Here is a 23,551-nt window from a genome sequence, read left to right on the forward strand (position 1 = left end):
ATCTCTTGTTTTCTTGGTAAAAGCTGTAATAGCAAATTATTCACTGAAATTATTTTTTCAAGGTAATTACATAGCGGTCCCTCTAAAAACTTCACGATCTTCATAATGTGGTAGTTTACTATATAGTCAACTATACTACAATAGAAGTAGACTTCATTCAGAATTAAAATCTGGTTGTTTTAACATCATACTACAACAAAATCTGCTCTTTTATGATGTGTTTGCAATCACATTGAATTTACCAGGGTTCAAGTTCGCTAAAGGGAAAATTAAACACTGTGATTGACAAAATTACTATTTACAACAAAACAATATCAAAATCAGTAAATATACCTATAATAATAATATTAATACGAATAAGAAGAATAAAAGAGGTTAATATATAATTTGATCACACTTTAGATTAGAGTCCAATTCTCACTCTTTACTAATTATCCAACTTTTGCCTCAGTAAACTCCTAATTTACTGCGTATTAATAGTTAATAAGGTAGTTGTTAAGTTTAGGTATTGGGTAGGATTAAGTGATGAGGAATATGGTCACATTATGAAATAAATGTTTTTCTCCAAAACACTTTGGCCACAATTATTGGCACCCCTAGAATTTTTTATGAGTAAAATATCTCTGAAGTATATTCTTCTATGGTCAGAGATTTTTGGCAGCAAACCCACCAGATGGGTTTGGTGCACACATGGATAAAAAGTACCCCATGCCCACGGTTAAATATACTGCTGGATCTTTAATGTTGTGGGCCTGTTTTTCTGCTGGAGGTCCTGGACATCTTGTTCAGATACATGGTATCATGGATTCTATCAAATACCAACAGATAAAAAATCAAAACCTGACCGCTTCTGCTAGAAATCCAATAATAGGCCGTGGTTGGATCAGGACAATGATCCAAAACAAACATCAAAACCAACACAAAAATGTGTCACTGAGCACAAAATTAAGCTTCTGCATTGGCCATCCCAGTCCCCTGACGTGAACCCTATAGAAAATGAGTGGCGTGAACTGAAGAGAAGAAGCACCAACATGGAGCTGGGAATCTGAAGGATCTGTAGAGATTCTGTATGAAGGAATGGTCTCTGATCTCTTGTCAGGTGTTCTCCAAACTCATCAGGCATTATAGGAGAAAACTCAGAGCTGTTATCTTGGCAAAAGAAGGTTGCAAAAAGTATTGAATAAAAGGGTGCCAATAATTGTGGCCAACGTGTTTTGGAGAAAAACGTTTATTTCATAACGTGATTTTCCCCCCACTTTCAATTCTTTTTCTTCAATGAAAGGTTAGATTTTTGCTAATTTTATGAATTAAAGATCAAAAGGATAAACAATGCAGATTTATTTTTACAGTCATCTTTGATCATATTTACCAAGGCTGCCAATAATTCTGACCACCATTGTATGTGACCCTGGACCACAAAACCAGTCATAAGTCGCACAGGTATATTTGTAGCAATAGCCAACAATACATTGTATGGGTCAAAATTATCGATTTTTCTTTTATGCCAAAAATCATTAGGACATTAAGATCATGTTCCATGAAGATATTTTGTAAAGTTCCTACTGTAAATATATCAAAAATGTATTTTTGTGAGTGGATATGCATTGCTAAGGACTTCATTTGGACAAATTTAAAGGCAATTTTCTCAATATTTTGATTTTTTCGCACCCTCAGATTCCAGATTTTCAAATAGTTGAATCTCAGCCAGATATTGTGCTATCCTAACTAACTATACATCAATGGAAAGATTATTTTTAAATATATTATTTATTTGTATGATGTATAAATCTTAATTTAAAAAAATTCGACCCTTATGACTGGTTATGTGGTCCAGAGTCACATATGGTAACATAAATTTTAATTAAATGGCTTATTGTTTGCTGCTGTGTCTGCTCATGAACAGGCTGCAATTTTGCTGATGGGTTCAATATTTACATTTATGCATTTTGCAGATGCTTTGATCCGAAATGACTTACGGTGCATTTAACCTACATGAGTTCACGCGTTCTCTTGGAAATTAGGTAAAGCAGCCAATTAGTGTAGCATCAGTTTAGTTTTAATGCCTTTACTGTTATTTTAAAATGGGGGAAATAATAAAAATAAAAAATAAATAATGTGTAGGCATGAAAGGAACAAAATAAGTGTTATTTGACAATGCACAGCGAATTCTTTTCTCCTGAAGATATATATATATATATATATATATTTCTCCGGAGCCGCTATTATGAAAAATATAGGTAAAGAAAGGTGTGAAGAGGGTTAAAGCCATGAGAAATCTTCACATTACTCGTACAGCAGTGAGCAAGGTTTCAGGAGAGACGTCCACACTGCATAGAACATTTGCTGTACACACAAAGAGAAGGTAGAGCACAGAAACAGAGAGAGAGAGAGAGAGAGAGAGAGAGAAAGGCTTACATTTATCTTTCTCCTCTAGCTTCAGCCTGTAAGCCTGATGCTTCACCATCTCCAACTTAATCTGCAGGCTAGAGGAAGATGAAAGGAGTGTGGGTTTGTTCTAATGAGAATGCACTATCTGCAGGCTCCCAGCAGCAGCGGCAGCCACAGACACCGTCTCTGGCCCCAGCCGCACTCACTCAAACATGGCGCTGGGTTTTCAACATGTCTGACCGCCCCTCCGCTCTTTATATATTCTATAAGCAGCGGCAGTCGCCCAGAGGAGTCCACGCCATTGATATTCCTCTCTCCACTCACACGCTTAGTGTTTATACCAGCTTTACACCTCTATAGGTCACATTTTGATTTATGAATGTAGGAAGTGATCTGAAATTTATTTTTACTGTGATTTTTGTTTCAGTTAGTTCACTGCAAAAAAAGATGTTCTTACTTAGTATTTTTGACTTGATTTTCAGTACAAATGTCAAAACATTCCTAAATTGCAATACATTTACTTAAGAAGAAAGAATGACTGAATATATTATAAGTCTTGTTTTCTGGAAATTTATCAAGGATTTCCACTTCATAATTAAAATTTCCTGATAATTTACTCACCCCCATGTCATCCAAGATATGCATGTCTTTCTTTCTTCAGTGGAAAAGAAATGAAGGTTTTTGAGGAAAACATTCCAGGATTTTACTCCATATAGTGGACTTCAGTGGGGTTCAACGGGTTGAAGGTCCAAATGTCAGTTTCAGTGCAGCTTCAAAGGGCTCTACACGATCTCAGACGAGGAATAAGGGTCTTATATAAAAAAAACAATCTGTAATTTAAAAAAAATATATATATAATAATATATTTTTAACCACAAATGCTCATCTTGCACTGCTCTGTGATGCTCCACACATTACGTAATCATGTTGGAAAGGTCATGCGTGACGTAGGCAGAAGTACTGATTCAGTGTTTACAAAGTGAACGTCCAAAGACTAAGTCAAACGGCCTTTACAAAAAAAGGTACAACAACGATGTCGGACGATTTTGAAGTTGGACAAAATGAGATTTTTTCGCCCTACCGCGGTACTTCCGCCTACGTCACGCGTGATATTTCCAACATGATTACGTAATGTGTGGCGCAGAGCAGTGCAAGATCAGCATTTGTAGTTAAAAAGTATATACTATATATATAGTATATAGTATAAAGTATATATATATATTTTTTTTTAGAAAATGGCTGATGGTTTCTCTAGATAAGACCCTTATTCCTCATCTGGGATCGTGTAGAGTCCTTTGAAGCTGCACTGAAACTGACATTTGGACCTTCAACCCGTTGAACCCCAGTGAAGTCCACTATATGGAGAAAAATCCTGGAATGTTTTCCTCAAAAACGTTCATTTCTTTGAAAACATCTTGGATGACAAGGAGGTGAGTAAATTATCAGGAAATTTTAACTCTGAAGTGAACTAATCCTTTAAGAAAAGAGCCAAACTATTTTTAAATAAAAATTTTAAAAGTCATTTCCCACAGATTTAAGCAATTCATTGAAACTCCCATTCAGACTGCAGAGTTTACACTGTGTTTTCAATGACTGATGAATTTTGAACCTGTTCCCACTGGCTAAAACACCGACACATTAAAAGTACCATGGCTGAAATGATTCATTCATTTTTCAGTTAGCATCTTAAGCGCCAATCCACACTGGCACCTTAAAAGATTAACTCATCAACGCATTTGCAAATGCAAACTCTCAGTATTTACAGCAAAGTCCCATTAGAAACAAACCATTAAATAAGTAAAGAGCATGTGGCTGTGATTTCCCCTCTAACTGCGCTGGAAGGGAAAGTGAATTGAGCTTAATGGTTTGACAAATGTCAGTGAATGTCAGCCATGAGAGAGGGACACTTCTGCAGCCATGAAGTAAACCGTAATGAGAAAAGCCAAAGGCAATGTGCTGTAAAAAAAAAAAAAAAAAAAAAAAAATGACAGAGGGACCAAAGTTTAGCATGAATGCAACAAGCTGCGTATAGGATAGTTATTAGAGGAGCTGCCGGTTTCTGAGCGATCTGAGTAACAGGGGTCAGAGTCAAAAACACACCTCTTTCATGTATATGACTAGGGCTGGGTATTGACACAAATTTCACGATTCGATTCGATTTCAATTCACAATGCTTGTAATTCAGATTCAATTCGATTCGATTTAATATTATTTTGGATATATATCAGGTATAGTACATGGCAAATTTTCTCAAGGAAAAAAAATCTCTCAACTAATGCTGTGAACTATACATGGAGTCAGTTTGTACTACAATACTATATAATATTGAAGGTTAAACTTAACTGATTTGTACTTACATTACACTCAAGGAAGTTTTTATAATAGTAAAGTTATAATACTAACTTTACAATCACATAATTATATTTATACTCCAATTCACTTTTTTTTTTAGCAAAATGCTCCTCTCTAGAGTTCATTTTTCTAGCTGGCTAAAGAGTTTATGGTCACTGAATGATGAGCTGTTTCTTTCCGCAGTTGAAACACTGATTGAGCGATTACATGAGACATGATACGGATTTCGGTAAATTGTACTGTATATTTTAACATAACTTCAGATGTTCATTCATGTTTATTTCACGCTGTAACTGGTATTAAAGCGGAGGAGATGATCAGTTCGCGTTCGTTTTGTGATGCCGCTTCTCTTGAACTGAGGCGATACAGCGATCTGTCACGCCACATTAAAACAACAGCAAAATGATATTTATTTTTTGAATTTTGTAATAAAATGGACAGAATTTGAAATCTGAGACTTTGTTTCACATCAAACGTAACAAAGCTTATTGTGATTTATTGGATGGGTGGCGCACTACATGTTCTGTTCATTCATCAACTGAAAACAGGATAGACTAATCATTTCTTGGGATTTAAGGATCGAGATCGGTTCGTAAAAATGAGAATCAATTAAAATCGAGAAATCGATATTTTCCTACCCAGCCCTTTCACCCAGACACATAAGTATGGAAGCTTGTTTCCGTCATGAAATAAAAAATAAAAAAAGGTAAGATGAGACTTTTTATCTCACAATTCTGACTTTTTTTCTCAGAATTGCGTGACATAAAGTCAGAATTGTGAGTTATAAAGTCAGAATTGCGTGATATAAAGTCAGAATTGTGAGTTATAAAGTCAGAATTGCGAGTTATAAAGTCAGAATTGCGTGATATAAAGTCAGAATTGTGAGTTATAAAGTCAGAATTGTGAATTATAAAGTCAGAATTGCGTGATATAAAGTCAGAATTGCGAGTTATAAAGTCAGAATTGCGAATTATAAAGTCAGAATTGTGAGTTATAAAGTCAAAATTGTGAGATATAAAGTCAGAATTGCGTGATATAAAGTCAGAATTGTGAGATATAAAGTCAGAATTGTGAGAAATAAAGTCAGAATTGTGAGTTATAAAGTCAGAATTGCGAGTTATAAAGTCAGAATTGTGAGGAACTCGCAGTTGCGTGTTATAATGTCCAATTGTGAGGGGAAAAAAGACTGACGTTGTTTTCTCGCAATTGCGAGTTTATATCACACAATTCTGACTTTATACCTTGCAATTGCATGTTATAAAATCAGAATTGCATGATAAAAACTCGCAATTGCGAGAAAAAAAATCAGAATTGAGACTTTATTCTGACCTTATAACACAATTCTGACTTTAAATCACACAATACTGAGAAAAGTCAGAATTGTGAGATAAAAAGTCGCAATTACCTTTTTTATTTTTTTATTTAATTTTATTTATTTTTTTATATTATTTATTTTATTTTAATTTTATTTTAAACAAGCTTCCATACATACTGTATGACATGGTTAGAGGGGAGGGGCTAAAACATTTGAGGGCATGAGGATGTCGTCAGAAAAGGAAAGCACGTTTTTACATTTTGATGAAAGATTACAAAGTTTTTTTTTTACATAGTAACGTACATAGATGGTTTATGCCAAATCATGCATGGTAAGACAGAGAATGTGTATTATGAAAATAAATATGCTTAATTTCAATGTCATGTTGACTTTAACTATATGTTTCATCCAAGAAGCTGATTGCATCCCTTCAGTCACTAAAACCAGATCAAATGGGTGAGCCAATGGATAAAAGGCCTGCATACAGACAAGATGACAAAAGAAAAACGGCCACCATCAATATTCAGTAGTCGAACCCCTGAAATACATACAAAAACAGCCTGCAAGGTGCATTAGGACCTGTTCTGTGCTCTGGACACTCAAAAAGAGGAAGATACACTCACAAACGCACACACACGAGCCCTTTCACCTGCACAGCCTTTCATCTCTTTATTAGAGCTGTCAATTGTTTATCAAAAGCCGAGAGGGGACGGATCCACGGCCATGAATTTGAAAGCGCACACAGAAAGGTCCGTTTTAAAATGCATGACAGGTTAATGGTAAGTTAGAGAATCATTAGGCCGCGTTCATTCACATTTAAAACAGGCCCTCGCTTCAAATGACTAGGGAGCAGTCTTTATTTTGAGAGGTAATTCATATTGTAATTATATTTTCAATCACAGTTCATTAATTAAGACAAGTCCCACTCTGTAATCATGCATTTCATCTTCTCTGTGATTTGCAGGACAATCTCCAGCGTTAGCCGGAATTATAGGGCCGGAATAGCTCGCGCGTCCACTCCGAACACTGATTTATGCTAAGCAGACAAGGGAAAAGAGATGGAACGCTTCATGCTAACAGCACAAGCGCTCAGCTCAGACGCACAGTATTGTATGCGTCAATCCTGATCCTTTTAAAATGATTACTAAAAAGGATGATTACTAAAAATGATTACTAATTTCAGAATGCAACATTTGCAAAACTATGATTCATTTTGATTCTTTTTATAAATTATTGTACATTTTGATGCAAGTGTTGACTCAAATAACTCATAAAAATATCACATTTTGAAACAATAAAAAAAATTGCAGTGTCAGTGTGGTTTAAGGTAAAATACAAGACATGCGCTGCATCTGAAATCAGATACTTCCCTACTATACAGTACGCGAAAAACAGTACACCAACAGAGTAGTATGTCCGAATACATACACTATTAAAAATAATTGTAATTTTACAGGTAATGGTCTGTATTTTTTTTTACAGAATTTTCCCGTTTTGTCATTATACAATGAAATGCCTGTTCTTTTGCAGATATTTGCATAGAATTGCTTGCTTTTTTGTTTTTGTTTTTTTTAAGGAAATTTTCTGTATTTTTACAGAATTATGTGTAATTTTAAATAAAATGTTGATTAATATTTTACCAATTTTTTCTGTAAAATAGAAAAAAGGAAATGAATGTATAACTACAGAAATCTGCACTCATTCAACATGTTTTTCTTACCATTTAAGATAATAAGTGGGGATTTTTAAGGTTAAATAAAGCCCAAAGTATACTTCACTTTTTATGCGTACGCGAAGGTCAACGTACAGTGCGACACGAATTTCTCACCAGAAGAGGTACTGTACATGCACCGCCAGATTTTTCTAACCGGTCACATATGCGCATTTAATTGTTTTTGCAGTAATTAGTTTATACACAAGGTGTCAACCATGCCCTGGGGGCGTCGATTCACAAGGTAGTCAAAGAAAAACTGCATAATCAGAACAGAGCGGAACACATGCAAGCTACAGTGACGATGGAGGCCTACATAGACGAGAGATTGTGTGAAGAGGTTAGAAAGTACCCTCATTTGTACAACTCTAGCATGAAAGAATACAAAGATGTTTACATGGGCTGTAACTCATGGCGAGAAATTGTTCAAAACTGCGCATGCGTCGAATGCCTGTGTACGAGTCAAATGAAGTATACTTCTTAAGGTTGTGCGTTTGACCGTGCGTGTACACTAGCATACGCGTAAAAAAAACGAAGTATACCAAGGGCTTAACAGAACAAAATGATTGTGATTTTAACAGTAAAAGACTGTAAAAATGCTACAGTAAAAGCTCTTACTTTGTTAACAGAACAATATACAGTGAATAACTGTAATAGATTATATTTAATGTCATTTTACAGTAAAATACTGTTAAATGTACAGTTTTTGGAAGTGAAAATGAACAAGTCATTGTTTAATTTACAGTGAAAACCTGTAAAATGAAATTCCCTGAATTCCCTGCGTGATATTTCACATTTGATGTATTTTTTGTTGAAATAACTCTTTTTCTTCTTAGTTTTTCGAATCAGTTATGTACATTAGGGCTTTACGTTATGTCTAATGTTGTTAAATTAATGTTTATTGCATTTTAGGGTTGGGCCGATAGACAATGACATAGTCCATCGCCGATGGCTGACAGACATCATGATGTTGAGCCAGACAAATTATAGACTAGATGTTTTACTCGAACTAAACCACTTAATATTGTCCGGCTCCTGCGTCAGCATCACACACGTGTCGTGCTGCTCACGTGAACAGCATCGGCCAATAATGAGTCTGCATTCTGACGTAGAACCTGGAAGCGCTGAATGTAAACAGCGTACGAGACTGACACAGAAGAGAAGACATTGTTGAATAAAGTCATTATTTTTGTTTTGTTTTTGAGCACAAAAAGTATTCTCGTCGCTTCATAACATCAAGGTTAAACCGCTGCAGTCACGTTGACTGTTTTAACGATGTCTTTAGTACCTTTCTGGACCTTGACAGTGGTAATTACGTTGCTTTATATGGGGGATAAAAAAAAAAAAAACCTCTCGGATTTCATCAAAAATATCTTAATTTGTGTTCTGAAGATGAACGAAGGTCTTGCGTGTTTAGAGGGTGAGTAATCAATGACAGAATTTTCATTTTTGGGTGAACTAACCCTTCAAATGTACAACAGCACAACAGTCTCCCAGACATTACAGCTGGATTGATTACGGGTGGTACATTTGTTTGTTGTTGTTCTCCTTCTGTGAAATACATGTTCAAATACATGTTCCAAATTTGCCTCAACTAACCTACAAGCACTGTTACTCTATTTACTTTAGGCTGATCACATTCACAACTATTCAAGAAACCAGCTTGATTAAAAAAAGGAATGAAGCACAGACACATGCCAGCATAAAAACCTCATTGTCACAAAGCCCATTTCTCTGCAAGAGTAAACAATTCTTCAACCTCACATGCCAGAGAGCTTTCAGCAACATGTCTGAGGTCCTCCTTCATTAAATATTTAGCGAGGGATGAGCGTTGGATTGGTCTAATGCTTCTGACATTTCGCACACGGTTTGATATTGGCATGTGCTGCGACCACGTCAGATAAAACAGTTATCCATCTTTATAAATGAGACTGACCATGTAACTGCAGAACCATTCACAAAGGTATTAGGAATATCATGCATAGTATTCCATATTTCACCAACCACACCGGCCAATTACTACCAGACTGTTACCATGGAAATGTCGTCAGCTAGTCATAAGTGGTGATGTACATTGATTGGTGAGAGAATGGATTTTTCAAAGCTCAATAAAGGCTCTGGTACAAGATGTTCATGGCCAGATTCTTTGAGAGGTGTATCTTTGAATCTTAGGGCTCCAAATTACTTCAAGTGAATGTACTTGTTCAACTTTACATGTCTAAAGCCACAAACCACACTTGAACTTTCCAAAATGCTCCCATTTGTGGCAAATCCAACAAGAGGGTCCCATTCAATCAAAGGGTTGAAACAAACAAGCTATAAAGTGAAGCATTCAACTATTTCAAAAATAAAAAGCTGAGGCAGATCAATATTAACACATTAAACAAGCCTTTTTGTTTCAACGTTGGGAGATTGAGACACAACATTTATGCTAGAGAGTGAACAGCAGTTTTGTTTAAAAAAAAATATATATGTAAAAGAAAGTCAGTGATATTGATGAGGTGATCAAATCATGTTTTCATTGCCTTTCGTGTTGACTTGCAAACGTTTATCAAAAGCAGTGCCCTACCTGAGACAAGTGAGACTGTGTCTTTCTCCCATGATACAACACTGACGTACTCCTCTACTGAGGCCGGGATAATGCACTTGAAGACGGCCGTATTCCCTCGCATGACTCTCTGATCGGCCACACGCACTGTGTACGGCTCCCGGAATACTGCGGTGTGGAGAAAACAAGCGTTTTTCACTCAGTGTCGTTCTTACAAATTCAAAATACTAACTGAAAGTATGAACTCCAAGAATATGCACATCCTGATTTTGCCGAGTTAGACATATTTTGTTGATCCTGGAACAACATTCCTGTCCAAAGATTTAATCCTAACCCCTAAACCTAACCCTATCCATAAGTTATCCCTAAAATCATAGGCAACTAAAACTGGTTGTGAGCCTAAACTTGACATTAACTGTAAACTTGTCCCTCAAATCTGATTGGTTGACTGAAATGTCGTTCCAGGATCAACATACTCTATATACCCTAATTATATTCTGTTAAATAAATAAATAGCAATATACGAATATATTAGTTAATACATTAGTAAATGTGCAAAATAGGCAATAGTCTGTTGACTACAGCCTCTTTCACACATACAGTCTTTACTGGTAAATTACTGGTAAGCAAGGCCGTAACCATGACTTGAACATTAGGGGGGACCTTTTTTTTTTTGAGGGGGGGGGATTTTTATTTTAATGAAATAAAAAAATTAAAGGATTAAAAGGGATTTAAGGGGATTAAAAAGAAATAAGAATGCTAAAAGAAGTTCTAGGTCTAATTAGCCTATAGCTTTGAAGTAGTCTGTTTAAACTTTTCGCAAATAATATTTTATTTAAAAATATGCACGTTTACTCTTTTTTGTATGTCTAATATGTCAAAAATGTACAAAACGTCTCGTCACATTCAGTTATGAATAACATAATTTAAATGATCGCATATTTTCAATTCAAAATGGAGAAATTGATTTTAAAAAGTTGAGTAGTTTGCATTACTGTATGTTATTGTGGGTCGTTAAACATATTCATCATAAAACAGTTGTCAAATATTCAATGTTCAGCTACTTATATCTTACCACGCACGCACACTTTCACTGTTAAAATGAAAAGTGTTGCACTGGTGTTCACACTCGTCTTCAGTGAACATTAAGCCCCGCCTTCTTTTATCTGATTGGCCATCATTTTAACATTGACGAGCGCTGTTAGGACCGGCCTAAAAATGTAACTTTTTAGATAGAGTACCTCAGGGATGTTTTTTGTAGGCAAAACCCGGAAGCGAGTTAGGACTTCCGGTTCCATCGCCCCGAAGTCAATGGGTTTTTTGAACGGGTTTTTGCTAAATCGCCTGAAATAAGGTCTGTGGTTAACAAAGCCTCTAAATATTTTCACGTTTTGATCTATGACATAAAACACACCAGTTATAACCCGCTTGTGATTTTTTTAAACCTTTATTGTGTCTTAAAAATGGCGGTTGCTAACAAATTGCTAAAAGGGACTACTTCCTTTGGCAGGGACTTTAGACGTCATCATGACAAACAGGACATTTGGACAGCATTTCTCATAAAAAAGTGGACAAGTATTCATACACAGCGCAGATCATAATCAGCAAGCATGTTTTTAAATAAAGTTGTTTTCTAAATAAAGTTTGAGGAAGCTTGGTGGCGGTGACATTGATCCACGACCATGGTGTGCTGTAGTCCGTTTATAGCCTACTGTTAGCTTTTTATATCTGACGAATTTATTTATGGTTTCAAAATGTATAAATGTTGTGTTAACTTGTAAATATTATCTTGATAGACAAAACGTGTAAGTGTCATAACCCTTTGTTAAACACAGAGATTATTTTTTGCGATTTTCCAAAAGTCTATGGGAAAAATGCATTGGCTTTCGATCGAGGGAACCCGTGCGCCGCTAACTTCCAGGTTGGCCTACAAAAACACGTCATCCCTGAGGTACTCTATTGTCTATCAACAAATGGAGTGGTACATAATGGAGAGCAGCATTAAGAAATAGCAAATATTGGAGGGGACACTTTGGCCATTTTCAATTATTGGGGAGGACTTGTCCCCCTCAATGGCTACGGTGGTTACGGCCCTGCAGGTAAGAGATCATGTGTGAATAGGACCTTTTCAAAAAATACTGGTAAATTGGTTCTGAAAAAACATCAAAAAAAAAAAAAAAAACATCAAAATAAAGTGTTTTACAATTTACAATTTATTGTAAATATTTGTGCTATTTATATTTAAGAAAAAAACCAGGGCCTATTGCTGCACTCTTAGAAGGAAAGGTTCTAAACTTATAGGTCATGTGCCTCATATATAGAACCTTTTAGGGCTTCCCGTCATGGGATCATTTTATAGATTTAGTTTTAATTAATTCATTTTGTTTTAATTCATTTTTAATTCCAATTAAATGTTATGAATTAAACAGCTTGTAAACAAGAAAACATTGAAATAACCCATTAAACATGAAAGTATTGTGCAATAAAGACATTTCTCCTTATCTTAGAACCTTTTTGGCATTTTAAATTGAGTCAGGAAGCCCAGGGTTCTATTTAGAACTCAACTGAACCTTTATTCTAAGAGTGTGGTTCGTTCAGTTGTCTGAAATGTACAAAAAAAACTAAATGACCCAAATTCCTGCATTGTCTTCTCCACGCATGACTGACCTAAGCAAAATTCATTAATATTTCAGTGTTTTTCATCTGTCTATCTCAGAGCTGTCACAGAAGCATAGCTCTATGAGCACTTTTAAACTATGCTTGAACTGTAGAAGATATCAAAAACTCAAAGGGTGTTCAATATTTGCTTATTATATTTGTTTGATTTTTTTTTTTTTTTTTGGTAACACTTTACAATAAAGTCTCATTTGTTAACATCAGTTATTAACATGAACTAACAATATATTTAGTTAAATAAAAAATTAAAATTAAAAAGTTAAAATTACAACATTGTTCATTGTTTGTGAATGTAGATTTTCACAAATACAACTTTTGACTAATATAGTTAACTAATGAAACCTTATTGTAAAGTGTTAGCAATTTTTTTGTTTGTACATAAGTAGCAAGAGTTAAATTAATGATAATAATAAAGCTATTATAATAATAAAAAAGCTATTTTTGTGTGTTTCTCACTGGGTTTCATGTTCTTGAATTATGATTTTTACTCTGACTGACCGGCCTTAATGTGTAGATCTTGGCTCCTGATCTTTCCTGATGGGTTTTCCGCTGTGCAGTAGTACGTATTGTCATTGATTAGGTTACTAAAGCTGGACGGCAGGAAGCCGTAGATCTGCAGCGTGCCGTTGGGGTGCACATGGCGGATGCCTGGGACATCGTAGATCTCCTCCCCGGTGGCGAGGTACCAGCGCAGCGTGGCGGGGGGCACGGCCGCGGCAGGACACGGCACCAGTGCCCCTGTGGTGCTGGAGAACACTACCTCTTGCAGAGATGCATTGACAAAATATAAGCTGGAACGTAGATCTTCACCGAAAACTGTCAAGGAAAAGACAGGACAGGAGTTAGTGAGTGAGAACAGTAATACGGATGAAGGCGCATTAATGTTGACTGTAATGGCAGTCATTTGTTTTTAATGTTATAAATATATTCTGTCACAGTTTAATATGTAAAGACAACTATAAGTAAGTCAAGTAAAAAAAAAAAAAAAAATGGCAGAAAAAATGGCTGAGTGGCTCTTTTCAAGTTTAAACTTCCAATGTTAGCACTTAGCAAACTATTTTTTTTTTTACATGTTTTATGGGGAAAATGTTTTCAGGACATGAAAAAATCATTTTCTAGTTTAACAAATTAAAAAAAATAAAACAATTAATATAAATTTAACTTGGAAATTAATAAATTGGACTTAAATATACTATTAAGTGTAATGACTGTAAATTAATTGATAGTAAAAACATTTTAAGTTATATGAACTGAAATTTTTAAGTTCACAATACTTACATTTTTAAGGCAACCAGTTTCCTCAAAATTTTTAAGTAAATTCAACTTATCCGGGTTTACAGTGTACAGTATATAAGATTATAAGTTATACAATTTTAGATTTTTAAATACTAATAAAATTATGATAAAATGGTTGATACAATTAATCGAGTAAGTTGAAAATACTTATATACATATCATTGATTCAATATATTATTATTATTATTACTATTATTACAAACAGTATTTTTACTAATAATTATTTTTAACCAAAAACAGAAGTTAAACAGAAACCAGCAAATGTACTGTAGCCAAAAATGTATAAAATGTATAAAAATATGGTAACACTTTACAATAAGGTTTCATTTGTTAACTTTAATATATTACCTAACAATGAACAATACATTGGTTACAGTATTAATCTTTGTTAATGTTATTTAATAAAAAATACGCTTGTTGTTCATGTTAGTTCACAGTGCATTAACTAATGTTATCAAATACAACATTTGATTTTAATAATGTATTAGTAAATGTTGAAATTAACATGAACTAAGATTAATAAATGCTGTAGAAGTATTGTTCATTCTTATTTCATAAGCTTATTTTAATTAACTAAAGTAATTAACTGTGGTTAACTAATGAAACCTTGTTGTAAAGTATTATCAAATATTCCCAAAAAAAAAATAAAAAAATAATCACAATACCTATTGAATTGGCAGTAAATATTGATGTAATATCATAGTAAATATATGACATGAGTTCAAATGCATACAGTACATATATAAATATACGGAGAGTATTAAAGGTCAACACTGAGACACAGAAGAAAAAATCTGACATCATGTCACTAATCACAGCCAAAGAAAAGTTCAAGATGGATGGCTTCCTGCTAATTGCTAAATCTTGCGTGTGTCTTGATGAAAATCTCTTCAACGCCGTGCCACAGGCCCTATCTGAGCGCCAATCTCGGTTTGGCAGTAAATGGCTCACCAGTGACAGCTGGCAGTGTTTTCCCTCGGGACGAAACATTTTAGCACTTCATAAATTTCTAACAAGGTTTCAAATTGCAGCAGTTTCAACCTTTTCTGAGGATCAGCGGGTTTCACTCACAAAGCAGAAGGTGCGCGCAGAAGAAGACGTGCGTTCATAAACACATGTGCGCCCACATGCTCAGATATTACACTCCAGTTGTTGGCACGCTTGATGAGCAAACACCGACAAGCAAACAAACGGAACCCGCGAACAGGCGCTCGTAATGGTGATAATCTTTACTGTGGCAATCTGAGGCATATGGTATCATTCATCAAGTGGCACGCTGAAGCAACCATCTGTTAGAATGTCTTGTTTTGCCAGCGAGAGGCTTGGCGGAGCGTTTGTTCCGATATTAAAGAGCGTGAAAACATTCTGGCCTTTATGCAATAAGAATTTGCTCACTCACGCTGTTGTAAACCAAAGCAATCATTGTTGATCTTCATTCCAAGAGGACTTTCTGCTACCCAACGCAAGTGATTCAACACATTCTGCACTAATCAACTTGCACTTGATGAATTCATGTGGGTATGTCGGTTAATAGACAAGCGGCCGGCACTGAAATAAATAAAGACCTGCTGATGTAATACAAATTTAAACTCCATGTGTGTCTGCTACAAATGAATAAATCCTAATTAAGAATATTCAGACTGCAGAGAGTAACCAGTGTTTCTTCTACAAAAACCAGCAGAAAGGACTGACGGTCGAGTCATGATGCTCTTGTCATTTCCAAAATCTGAAGAAAAAAAAGTCTCATTAAAAGAGTGAAATTCTTGAAAGGAAACCCATATTAAATATTAATATTGTTATAACTGGCTGTTATTATTTCTTAGACGAAAAAAAATCTTTGTTTAAAGGGGTCCTTATGATTTCACTTTTTTTTTAACTTTAGTTAGAGTGTAATGTTGCTGTTTGAGCTGTTTGATCTGCAAAGTTACGACGCTCAAAGTTCAAGGCAAAGGGAGATATTTTCTTTTATAGAAATAACTTTTTAAGGACTACAACAAACGGCTGGTAGGGACTACAACGAGCTTCTTCCCAGGGTTGGTGACATCACTAACCCTAAAATTTACATAAACGCTGCCCCCGACAACACTCAACAAAGGAGGTGAATCCATGTTGGGCTGCTTTAGAGAAGAGGAAGAGTTGTTGTAGTAGAGTGTTGTTGCCATGCCGTCATTTTACGCCAGACTGCTTCACAAACGAGGGTCAATTCAACGCTGGATTTGCACGAAAGATTAACATGACGGCACATGCTAGTCGATGAGTTGAATCAACTCCACAGCAACTACATAAATTTATCCACTAACCATTCAGAAACGTCCAGTTTCATTCTAAAAGTTGTAACTTCGTCCTGAGTCTCTCTATCAGTGTTCAACTCCGGTTTGATCAATGTAAGGCTGAACACCGTTACTGACAATCCTCATTTTGGCTGCGTAAGATTCTCCAGCTTTGTTGTTGTTGAGCAACTGAAGCGCGAGCTGTTAAAGCTCCGCCCTCTTCTGGAAAGGGGGCCGGGAGCAGCAGCTCATTTACATTTAAAGGGACACACAGAAAAACGGCGTGTTTTTGCTCACACCCAAATAGAGGCAAAGCTATAATAAATGATCTGTGGGGTATTTTGAGCTGAAACTTCACAGTAGAGGCTTATATTACATCTTGTAAAAGGGGCATAATAGGTCATATATACACACACACACACATATATATATATATATACACACATACAGTGCTCAGCGTAAATGAGTACACCCCCTTTGAAAAGTAACATTTTAAACAATATCTCAATGAACACAAAAACAATTTCCAAAATGTTGACAAGACTAAGTTTTATATAACATCTGTTTAACTTATAACATGAAAGTAAGGTTGATAATATAACTTGGAGAACAAAATTTTCAGTTTTACTCAAATTAGGGTGATGCAAAAATGAGTACACCCCACTGAAAGTCCCTGGAGCAAAGCTAAATTTTAGACTACAAATGTCTAATTTAACAAGAATTCAACCACAGGTGAGTCTAATTATTCATTACACAGTTGTCCAGCAGACAGCTGACTATAAAAGGGTGTTAAAACCCTTTTATAGAAGATGCCACCATCACTCCGTGCCCTTGGTCGTTGTGCACTTTTCCAACATGACAATGATCCTAAACACACATCTAAGGCCACTGTTGGATTTCTGAAGAAGAACAGGGTGAAAGTGATTCACTGGCTCCTGATCTGAACCTAATCGAACACCTATGGGGAATTCTGAAGAGACAAGTTGAGCATCACTCTCCATCCAGCATCCAGTCTCTAAAAGAGGTCATTCTTGAAGAATGGAAAAAGATAGATGTTGCAAAATGTCGCCAACTTGTTCATTCCATGCCTAGAAGACTTGTTGCTGTCATTAAAAATCATGGAGGCCATACAAAGTACTAGATGTAGTAGTTTTTGTTGTGGGGTGTACTCATTTTTGCATCACTTTAATTTGAGTTAAACTGAAAATTTTGTTCTCTAAGTTATATTATTAACCTTACTTTCATGTTATAAGTTAAACAGATGTTATATTAAAATTAGTCTTGTCAACATTTTGGAAATTGTTTTTGTGTTCATTGAGATCATTGTTTATCATTCATTGTTTAAAATGTTACTTTTCAAACGGGGTGTACTCATTTACGCTGAGCGTATATATATATATATATATATATATATTCAGGTGTTCCAATCACTTCCATGGCCACAGGTGTATAAAATCAAGCACCTAGGCATGCAGACTGCTTCTACAAACATTTGTGAAAGAATGGGGCGCTCTCAGGAGCTGAGTGAATTCCAGTGTGGTACCGTGATAGGTCGCCACCTGTGCAATAAGTCCATTCGTGAAATTTCCTCACTACTAAATATTCCACTGTCAACTGTTAGTGGTATCATAACAAAGTGGAAGCAATTGGGAACAACAGCAACTCAGCCACGAAGTGGTAGGCCATTTAAAATCAAGAGCGGGGTCAGCGCATGCTGAGGGGCACAGTGCATAGAAGTCGCCAACTTTCTGCAAATAGCTACAGACCTCCAAACTTCATGTGGCCTTCAGATTAGCTCAAGAACAGTGCGTAAAGAGCTTCATGGAATGGGTTTCCATGGCCGAGCAGCTGCATCCAAGCCTTGCGTTACCAAGTGCAATGCAAAGCGTCGGATGCAGTGGTGTAAAGCACGCCGCCACTGGACTCTAGATGAATCACGCTTCTCTGTCTGGCAATCCGATGGACAAGTCTGGGTTTGGCGGTTGCCAGGAGAACGGTACTTGCCTGACTGCATTGTGCCAAGTGTAAAGTTTAGTGGAGGGGGGATTATGGTGTGGGGTTGTTTCTCAGGGGTTGGGCTTGGCCCCTTAGTTCCAGTGAAAGGAACTCTTAATGCTTCAGCATACCAAGACATTTTGGACAATTTCATGCTCCCAACTTTGTGGGAACAGTTTGGGGATGGCCCCTTCCTGTTCCAACATGACTGCGCACCTGTGCACAAAGCAAGGTCCATAAAGACATAGGATGAGCAAGTTTGGCGTGGAGGAACTTGACTGGCCTGCACTTGAGTCCTGACCTCAACCCGATAGAACACCTTTGGGATGAATTAGAGCAGAGACTGCAAGCCAGGCCTTCTCGTCCAACATCAGTGCCTGACCTCACAAATGCGCTTCTAGAAGAATGGTCAAAAATTCCCATAAACACACTCCTAAACCTTGTGGAAAGCCTTCCCAGAAGAGTTGAAGCTGTTATAGCTGCAAAGGGTGGGCCAACTCCATATTAAACCCTACAGATTAAGAATGGGAATGTCATTAAAGTTCATGTGCACGTAAAGGCAGGCATCCCAAAACTTTTGGCAATATAATATCTATCTTCAATAATATCTTGAAAAATATACTTAAAATCTCAATGTATTTAATGTGTAAATAAATTATGTTAAAATATTGCTTTTTACTTGATGGTTACACCACTAAGCTGAAACATTTCTTAAAAGTGGTATAAAAGTTTTCTTAAACCATATGAAACTATCATGAATACAAAGTCATTTTCTTAGCATTCTTTCACTTACAAGGAGTACACAAGAATTTGGCATGCTTTAAAATTCAAATTTAAAAGATGTTTTCTGTTCTTTTTTTAATTATTGTGGAAAGTGTTTTTCCATTCCACTGAACTTCTCTTCCAGACGTGTTTGCCCTCGCATCCTTTGCAGCGTCTCGCGCATGACACAGAGTTCTAAAAACACGGTGCTCAAGTTAAAAAGAAGTTCAAAAAAAAGAAAAGAATGTTTAACAGCAAAAATGCATTCTGTGTGAACTGGCCCTTATATGTCATTGACCCAAAATTTGCCCTGTCTCCCCTTTGAGGATATTACCTTATACCCTATATGGTTCAAAACAAATTAAATATTATTTTAATCCACAACATGAGTTGATGAGTTTGCTCTGAAAAGGTAGCCTTCTTAAAGCTTAGTTTTTTTCCTTACAAATGAAGCATAAAATGTCCAAAAGCAGAAGTCACATCAAACCCTTCTTGAAAGGGCCACACATCTGAATTTACAAGAAAACAGCACTTTAATGCTCTTTTAAAACAACCCAGAGGAAAAATTCATAATTGTCATAATTTTTCATGAGATGAACCATAAAGACGAAAAAGTGACACTGTTTAATAATGTACTGTGTGCATTCATAATTAACCAAGGTTTTTCTCTCTTTGGGTACAGCTTTGGAAGAAAAACTGCACTCTATTCAATATTAAACTGCTCTCTCATCTGAAGGTCTGTACATCAAACACATCTACCCATTCTTTTATTTGGGCTGGGAGAGTGATTGGGATGGCAGCTGACTCTAATGCACTGACCTTGCTTTGCCTGTAGGCCTTTAATGTCATGTCACCTGAGGCGTGGGCTGAACCTGATGGAAAGTGGCTAACAACAAGCCAAGGTGACTTTAGTAGGGCATTTCAGAAGCACGCACACAACTTGCATGAATTTTTATTCCACATACTACAATTAGCTATGCATTTGTGCATGCACACATGCATACTCAAATTGAGATGCTCAAATATTAATTTATGTTTACAGACGGTTTGGAGGTACTGTTTGATTTTCAATTAACTTTTGCTGCAGTTGTTACCTGACTGTCTTTATGAGCGATTCATTGAATTATTCACTCAACTAAATCACTGACTGATTAAGGAACAGAACACCTGAATGTGTATTGATAAAGGGACGAAGAAGATTTATGAATTGAAGAATCTAAGAGCTTTTTTGCCATACTGACAGCATGCTAAAACGCGTTGTCTTTGAGAGCACCAGGAGATGAGCTTTATGCCAAAGGCAAAGACTACCAGTCAGAATCTAGAGGCCTCAAAGAGAATATCCACTCGTTGTTTAAACCCAAATTCCCTGAAGTTGCCAAAATCTACTCATATTTGTGAATGGAAACCTCTACACTCACATGCCTGGTTTCACAGGCAAGGCTTAAGATAGTCCGAGACTAAAGGCTCATTCACACCAAGAACGATAACTATAAAGATAACGATAAAGATATAGTTTTAAAAATCTAAATATAAAAGAATAGCACTGTCCACAGCACAGCTATAATGATAATGATATAGAAAAACAATGTTGTTGAGATCACTTTTTAGAACGAATTTTCCAGCTGTTGAACGATAAAACACTGACAGCCAATCAGAATCATTAATTTAAGGGCTTGCGCATTTAAAATGGCAGACGACATTGCGGAGAAGTTAATCGCCGAGGTCCAGAAAAAGCCACCACTGTTTGATAAGGCAAACCCCCTTTTCAAGATACTTTAAAGAAAATGGATATATGGAAAACAATCGGTCATACCCTCAGAATAAATGGATAAGAAGTATTAACGATGAGATCATTATGTCAGACTAGCAAACAGAGTAATAAAATTACCTCAGGTATCCAGCGCTAGTTTCAACAACATTGTCTTGCTTCCTTTGAAGTTGCAGTGAAAAAGAATAGGCGTTGTTTTTATTCCACTATATTGACTTTGTCAGCTAAATTCACTGTTAGATTAGATCGATTACACTAGCTATTCACTCAACAAAACATAGCATGCTGAGGACATCTGCTGGTTAAAGCTGTGTAAATGCAACAAGAACAGCAAAGACATGTTGTACACATTTTGAAACCGCAGCGCCTGAGTTCATTAAGGTCTCTCCAGTGTCCGACTCCGGTTTGAACAATGTAAGGCTGAACACCGTTACTGACAATCCTCATTTTGGCTGCGTGAGATTCTCCAGCTATGTTGTTGTTGAGCAACCGAAGCACCAGCTGTTAAAGCTCCGCCCTCTTCTGGAAAGGGGGCCGGGAGCAGCAGCTCATTTGCATTTAAAGGGACACACACAAAAACGATGTGTTTTTGCTCACACCCAAATAGGGGCAAATTTGACAAGCTATAATAAATGATCTGTGGGGTATTTTGAGCTGAAACTTCACAGACACATTCTGGGGACACCAGAGACAGTATATTACATCTTGTAAAAAGGGTGTTATAGATCCCCTTTAAATTAATTATGCTTTACACAAGCTAGTTTGTTTTCATTACTACTGGAGCTTACCAGGTTATGCAGATTACACAAAGCAATCTGCTTTTTTATTTTAATATTAAACAGCAAGAACAAACTATGCAAAAAGTGCACTTAGTGTGCACTTTTTGCACTCTCATTCTGGCGTAATAATCAGAATGAGTATAGTTCCTAGCCATATCGGCCTAGAAAATTGCAACTTTTTATTTTCCGTCGGTCTTAGTACACGATGTAACTACAGAAGAGTCAAGTTTTAAATAGGAAAAATATTGAAACTCTTTGGTCATTTTTTAAGGAGATGCTAACGGTCTAATCAGATTCAATGAACTATGCTAAGCTATGCTAAAAGTGGTACCGCCAGACCCGGAGATCGGCTGAATGAATTCGAAAACGGTAAAACTCAACTGTTTAACTCAAGGGGAGTTGGAAAATGAGCCTATTTTCAAAAAAAGTGGAGTGTTCCTTTAAGATAAGATGTGAGAGTCCCAAAAAAAAAAACATGTTTTCTAGTAGGCAGTTTCATTTGAATCACTCACTCACCTCAACGTAACACTCACCAGCTTTTAAAACAGTATAGTTTTTTTTTCTTCCAGTAACAAGTGAATTGGTTCATTCTAAATGGCTCTCTCTCATATCTAGCATTGGCAAGTCTGATTTATTCTAGCGAGTCAGTTGGTCCTAAATGATCCTCTCTATCTCTTGCTCATTTGAATCGGTTCGTTCTATACAGTTCTCTCTCTATAGCATCAGAAAGTCTTATTCATTCTAGAGAACTAATGTTCTATAAACATCTCTATCTCTTATATTTGGAGCTTACTATGGCTATAGATATAGATAAAATATAAATCACTGAAGCATTAGTTGAACAAAAGAACAATTTCACATTTATTTAAAAACACAAGAGGCAGAAATCTAGTCTCTGACTCAAATTTAGGGTGACTAGTCAATCACAGACAAAAGCATTTATCATCTTCAACTGTCTAATCAGCCATCCCAAACAGCTTTCAGGGCTACTGATGCGTTTGATCTGAGCAATGGTGCGATCAATGCTGATGAGGCAAACACTAACACCACAAACAAACCAACACATCTATGACTGTCGTGTACCATTCCAACCTGCCAATAACAAAGACCTTCAAGTTTTGTGATTTTGATTTACTACCTAGTTTTCATTAAAACAAATGACAACAATATTTTAAAACATCAAAATATCTAACTTACTCAAAAATCTAAATTTGCCCCCCAATGCTTTTCGCCTTGTGCGCATGCAAAGACTCATATCTTGGTGTTGTCAACGGTCATTTATAATACCTTACATATAGCTGCAGCACAGGCCCGTCAATTTTTCATCTGTTTCAAGTCATGAATAGTTAGATCATCTCTCAAAAGTAAAAAAAAAAAAAAAAGATTAATAAATAAAAACTAAGATATGTGAGCAAACGGCAAGTTTTGAGCATTTTGATCCATATCCAGCACCTGCTGCAGTATTTCAATCACTGAAAACAGCGAGACATTCTCAAATGCCTAATGTGAAAAAAGTTTAAGGTGTCCAGTAATATTAAAATATCAAATTCAATCAGTGGTGGATGAAGTACACAAATCAAGTACTTGAGTAAAAGTTCAGATACGTATAATAGTGAAAGTATTTAGTACTTATATATTTTATATAATCCTATTGCTCAAAATAATTATGAATGATTATGAATTGTCAAATA

The 23,551-nt window shown here is 36.0% G+C and overlaps 1 protein-coding gene across 2 annotated transcripts in view; it reads right to left on the minus strand.

Annotated features, from left to right (window-relative positions):
- The window catches only part of dscamb (Down syndrome cell adhesion molecule b), a 203,557-nt gene that overhangs the window by 155,564 nt on the left and 24,442 nt on the right, over positions 1-23,551 (minus strand). For both annotated transcript variants that reach the window (XM_051864046.1, XM_051864047.1), the window contains exons 2-3: positions 13,489-13,806; positions 10,336-10,482 (exon numbers count right to left, since the gene is read on the minus strand). In XM_051864046.1, coding sequence (XP_051720006.1) covers positions 10,336-10,482; positions 13,489-13,806 — 465 coding nt within the window. The remainder of the gene's footprint in view (positions 1-10,335; positions 10,483-13,488; positions 13,807-23,551) is intronic.

The sequence above is a fragment of the Ctenopharyngodon idella genome, chromosome 15 (assembly GCF_019924925.1).
Source record: "Ctenopharyngodon idella isolate HZGC_01 chromosome 15, HZGC01, whole genome shotgun sequence".
Taxonomy (NCBI): Eukaryota; Metazoa; Chordata; class Actinopteri; order Cypriniformes; family Xenocyprididae; genus Ctenopharyngodon; species Ctenopharyngodon idella.